Source organism: Saccopteryx leptura, chromosome 2 (assembly GCF_036850995.1).
Source record: "Saccopteryx leptura isolate mSacLep1 chromosome 2, mSacLep1_pri_phased_curated, whole genome shotgun sequence".
Classification (NCBI taxonomy): Eukaryota; Metazoa; Chordata; class Mammalia; order Chiroptera; family Emballonuridae; genus Saccopteryx; species Saccopteryx leptura.
This window is the reverse complement of record NC_089504.1, coordinates 345,244,562-345,250,425: the sequence shown is the minus strand read 5'-3', so window position 1 is coordinate 345,250,425 and position 5,864 is coordinate 345,244,562. Positions and strand designations below refer to the sequence as shown.

Sequence of the window (5,864 nt, the reverse complement as noted above, 5' to 3'; positions counted from 1 at the left end):
GCAACTTAAAGTATTTCAATTAATAAGTTAAAAGAGCGAGGAAAGTTGACTATTTTGAAGGCAATAGTTCATCTACTATTTGGGAAGGCTTTCCCCCACACAATTCATATGGCACAAATAACATCCTGCAGGTGCCTGAATTCTTCTCTGGCCTCCAGAATCAGTTCCTCTCCCTTGAACTCATCATGCTAATGGGCTGGGCATTCTTTCCTTATTATGGAAATAATCATTAGAGTTAACTAATTTTTAGGTTAGATTCATCTAATGATATCTTAGCTATCATCATGATAAATTAATCTAAATTATAAAGTTAAGGTTGTCAAAATATACATAATAAACCAAGCCACTTAAAAAAGAAACCTGTCTGCCGTGCCAGAGGCCCTGCCTTGCACTGTTTTGTGTGTGTGTGTGTGTGTGTGTGTGTGTGTGTGTGTGTGTGTGTTTTCTCGTCTTTCTGCCTTGCACTTTTATACCTCAACCCTTGGAATGTTAAAACAGAACAAATAACCTTTGGACCCGGCCTAGGACAACATTGTGTCCCAAAGAAGTGTTTCCAAAGATAATAAGAAAGCAGTTACTATGACTACTGCAGTGAAAATTAAATACATTGTATAGAATTAACCTCACCATATTATGTTATCTGCACCAACAGAAACACCTTCCTTCTATTGATGTCATTGTTCCCCTTCCTCATAAATAACCATTACTTTTGTCTCCTAATAGCAACATTTTGGGGGCTTCTGTCTGAATTAATGGTTCCCGAAAAACTATTCTTATTGACTCAAATAAATGTTTGTTGCTTCTCACTTTGAAAGGCATTTTTAAGTTAACAAAATTTGGGTTATGGTATTGTATTTTGATCAAAGTGCCACCCTAAATCTGTAAAGAAAGAGTAAGTGGGTAACTAGGTGAGTACGAGAGAGTGGTAATTTATCCTGTTCTGGAGATTCAGAATCTAAATTCCCTGTGAAGACTGCCCATCTACCCCATAAAAATCCGTCCTCGAGCAGGTAGGGCAGCAGCAGGGTCAAAAACGCCGAACAGGAGAGAGAATATAGTGCGCAGGCGCGCCCGAAACCTCCGCCAGTTTCCTGCGCAGCCGACACCTTCCTTCCGCACTGCGCAGGCGGCTAGACCGCCCAAGTTTTCCCTCCCCCTTCCACCTCTCTCCGAGTCAGAGGACGCTCTCCCGCAGCACTGAGCCCCTGCGCAAGCGCCGTCCCGCGTCTCCGCCCCCGGACCAATTGGAAGCGGCAGCGTCTAGGCGCTGGGGACATGACGCCGTGGGCGGGGTCGAGACGTGAGGGCAGCGCGGTGGCGACACAGGGGCGGCTATATAAGTGAATACAGGCACCGCCCCTCCGCCCCAGTCACTGAGCCGCCGCCGAGGACTCAGCAACCTCCCCCTTGAGCCCCCCTCGCTTCCCGACGCTCCGTCCCCCCTGCCCGCCTTCTCCCGCCGCAGCCTTCCGCAGGCCGTTTCCACCGAGGAAAAGGAATCGTATCGTATGTCCGCTATCCAGAACCTCCACTCTTTCGGTAAGCGGCGGAGAGGTCCGAGGGCTGAAGGCCCGGGTGGGGCGGCGGGGTTGTGGAGGCCCGGAGACGGGGCCCGGAAAGCTTCCAGGTGCCCCGGGCCTTCGTAAATTTGGGCGGAGGGAAGATGTCTGGCCTCTCGGGCAGTGGGGCCGGGGCTTGGGCCCTGGGGTCGGCCCCTGAGCGTGACCGGAAGGGCAGGGCGAGAGGTCAGCTCTTGGGCGGGCCCGGCGTCTCGGGTGGCGCATTTACTAATGGCTCCAGCGCCACCGCGAGCCACACCCGCCCCCTCCCTCCCTTCGTGCGTCACGTCCTTCACGTCACCGCCGTTGTCACCGACCCGGGAGAGGAAGGCGGCACCAGTCCTAAGTGACAAACGCGCGCGCCAATGGGGCGGGACGGTGGCCCCGCCTCGAGCTCGGGTTCCGTCGGGTTGCATCAGCCGAGCGGGGCGTTGCCTGCCAGCCCTGGTTCCCCCGACACGTGATCGCCTGCCGAGGGCGGGCCCAGAGGCCCAGGCCTTCTACGGGCCTTGGCAAGCCTGCCGTCCCGGACTGACCTGTTCGGAGGGAGCCCACAAAGGACTACTTGATTTGACCAAGGCTTTTGGTGATTGCAGTATTAGTTTTCTACACGCACAAAAGATTCAGAGAGAGGGGTGACAGTGGCATCTGAGCCACAATGGCTCTAAATTTGACCTTTCTTTCCAGACCCCTTTGCTGATGCAAGTAAGGGTGATGATCTGCTTCCTGCTGGCACTGAGGATTATATCCATATAAGAATTCAACAGAGAAACGGCAGGAAGACCCTTACCACTGTCCAAGGGATCGCTGATGATTACGATAAAAAGAAACTAGTGAAGGCGTTTAAGAAGGTAGGAAATTCACATTTAACGGGCTCACGTGGGGGGCTGTGTTGTATTGTTTACCAAAAGGAATTATTAGGGTATCGGTGCTGTTGCTCGGCCTAATTTGTTTTGATGTCTCCCTTGCAGAAATTTGCCTGCAATGGTACTGTAATTGAGCATCCAGAATATGGAGAAGTAATTCAGCTACAGGGTGACCAGCGCAAGAACATATGCCAGTTCCTGGTAGAGGTGAGTTCAGTCACTTGATGCATTTGAGCCTCTGCCCTAGTTAATCTCAGATCCTGCCTGATCTATTCAGTTTCTGCTGGGAAAGTTTCATTTTGTAAGGCTGATTGAAACGGTTGAGTTTTGAAGTGCGTAGACAAATGTATTTCCAAAAATAGAAGGAACTTGTCTGCCTTGTTTACTTTTTACAGATGTACTTTAAAGGTTACATGTTTAAATTTTATTTATTTATATATATGGACAAGTATTAACATGACCAGGATGTCTGATTGGTTGTTCCTCATAAGTTAAAATTCTACATGATTGGTTTTTAACTGAGCGTCCCGAGTTGAGATCTGCTGTGCTCGTGGTGCCTGAGGTGTGCATCTTAGCTCCTGGACTTCCCTTACTCATTGGGAAGACAGGACTATTGGTGCTAGTATTGGAGACTTTAATTCTATGTCTACTCTTTATAATTATGCCCTTTTTTCTTTTGCAGATTGGACTGGCTAAGGACGACCAGCTGAAGGTTCATGGGTTTTAAGTGCTTTTGGCTCACTGAAGCTTAAGTGAGGATTTCCTTGCAATGAGTAGCATTTCCCTTCTGTCCCTTGTCACAAGTTTAAAAACCTCACAGCTTATGAGATGTAACCATTTGGGGTCTGCTTTTAACTTGGACTAGTGTAACTCCTTCATGCAATAAACTGAAAAGAGCCATGCTGTCTAGTCTTGAAGTCCCTCATTTAAACAGAGGTCAAGCAGTAGGCGCCTGGCAGTGTCCCGCCTGAAACAAAGCAGTAATGTGATGTTTCAGCCAAGCCCCAAGGTTCCAGACAGCTATGTCTGGCTCCTCTCCAGAGTCCCCTGCCCTCAGAGAATGTCACCACCAGGACACCCTGCAGTGAAGCTGAGAGGCCAGGGGTTAGGCAGCAGCGGCTTCTGTGCCACTAGAGGGAGCCTTGGTAGTCAAAAGATCGCCAACAGGACTGGGTGGATGGACTTGAAAAGCTACCTTTCCTCGAGTGAGGTGATGAGGATATCTGGCTTGCCACTAAGGTCTTTTGGACCAGACATATCCTGGCTAATTGATGTCCAAACACCAGAATTTTAGGCCAACCTTATATCAGAGTTAAACTTTTGACAAGGGAACAAATTTCAAGCCGATGTGTCAGTCACTTAGCTAGGTGTAGAGCTTGCAACTTACTAGGAACAGCTGCCCAAGGCCATGTGAAATAACAAACTGATTTTTGGGTTTTCCCCCCTTCAGTTTTAATGTTATGTAATGTATTTAAACCCTTATTTAAATAAACTTGTTTTCAGAAACATCTGACTTGCAGATTCTATTTTATGTATAGTCAGTCTTGTGTATGTGAAGGAATCACAGAAGTGGGCAGTGGGTCTGTCTGTACTCAAAGCTGCTCAGCTGGGGCCTGAACAATCCTAGGTCAAGAAAACCTTCAGTTCCTTCAAATTTCCCAAAAGGCCAAATGTGTGGATTTGGCCTCATTAAAACCCTTAGAAAAGGTATGCAAAAGCACGCTGCTTCTAGGAACTAAGGTTTGTAGTATGAAAAAGTTAGTGACTGAAGTGTTTGAGAAGCTGAAATTGAATGGTATGAGACTCCGTTGACAAAAGGACAAAATATATCAAGGTCTACTGGGTCTATTCTGTTAAACACAGTAATTTCTGCCAGCATGTGGAGAATTCTGTGTTTTTAACAGTTCTAATTTCAGTTACTGAAATACGGGCTTCCAACTGCTAAGAAAAGTGACTCCACGATTTTCCTGCTTGTTCCAGCCCCTGTATTGTAGATAAAGTCAACTTGGAACAAGTGAGCTATGTGGAGCCAACTAAACTGAACGTATAACATCCTAAACCACTTGGTGTGATGTGGGTGTGTCTCAAGCCTGAAATAATAAAGCTAATCTCCATTTGATGGTTGAGAAAACGTGATAGAGGGTGATGGAGGACAATCTGACTGGGCGAGGGGTATGCAACATAATTTAATGACAAGATAACCTAGACATGTTTTCTTTGAATATATGTACCCTGATTTATTAATGTCATCCCATTAACATTAATAAAAATTTATTAAAAAAAAAAAAAACATGTGGAAATTCCAGGGCTAATAAAGGAGAGAGCCTCTTCTAAACCCAGGTTGGCTGGAACCCTGTCTGCTCTTACCCTGGTAACCTGTACCTTCACAATTTAAAATACTCCTACATGAATCTTGGCTCATGCAGTGCTGCTGGGGACCACCCCACACAAAGGTGAGTCAAGCAGACACCCTGATGGGATTTAAGGCCCGCACAGCCTTGTGAGGCAGAAAGGGGCCAGTGCTACTCCTGGCTTAGAGCACAGGATCTTGGAAGATTGGGAAATTTACCCCACTGGTCCACACCCATGGGCTCTGGAGCAGGGCATTCTGGGCAAAAGAGTCAAGGGCCGCCTGACCTGTGGTGGCGCAGTGGATAAAGCATCAACCTGGAAACACTGAGGTTGCCGGTTCAAAACCCTGGCTTGCCTGGTCAAGGCACATATGGGAGTTGTAAGGCCAGGAGCCATGGCTGTCACTATCAAAGCAGCCGCCTGGCCTATGCAGGTTCCCATTGGATTCAGGCAGATGGTAAAGAAACGGCGGAGTCGGAGGATGGTGGGCCATCCTATTTATTGGTGTCTCACCAAGACAGGCAAACCACAAAAGAAGACAAGGGAAAAGCAGAAAACCAGCTTTTCCCATGAAGGGCAAGGGATCAGAGAAGCCCCTGCAATTGTGATAGCAGGAACTGAGTGAGCAAGCTCCTGGTCTGTCCCACTTTATAGTGTAGAAAACCCAAGACCCTTAATCCAATATACAAACAAGGAAGTCTCTGATACAAAGTCACTTATCCAAGGCATAATTGGATTCCTCATGAGAGTGCACCACCCAGATCATACAATCAGTCAAGGGTGTGGGGAAAAGCTTAGTCCTAAAACCAAACCTTAGGCTACAACGACCTGGCCTGCTTATATATAGCCTGTCCCCCACACCAAAAATAAGTCACAAGCAAGCAAACATATATATCATATTTACAAACTTATTTGACCAACATTCCACCCCTTTTGCTCACTTTACAATCTAAACCACAGGCATCTTCCATGATGGTCACTGTGCAAGGAGTGGGATACATTGCATAAACAGAAATAGTACCAACTACAGCAATAGGATTAACAGATCAAAAACTATGGGCGAAATGAGAGAGCTATCAGTGGCACC

General features: G+C 47.2%; 1 protein-coding gene across 1 annotated transcript; it reads left to right on the top strand.

The window, feature by feature from the left end:
- Positions 1-1,352: 1,352 nt before the first annotated feature.
- Positions 1,353-3,328, top strand: EIF1 (eukaryotic translation initiation factor 1). The gene is made up of 4 exons (XM_066364198.1): positions 1,353-1,539; positions 2,247-2,410; positions 2,531-2,632; positions 3,108-3,328. The coding sequence occupies exons 1-4, from the start codon at positions 1,509-1,511 to the stop codon at positions 3,150-3,152; spliced, it is 342 nt and encodes a 113-aa protein (XP_066220295.1). The 5' UTR covers positions 1,353-1,508; the 3' UTR covers positions 3,153-3,328.
- The last annotated feature ends 2,536 nt before the right edge of the window (positions 3,329-5,864 follow it).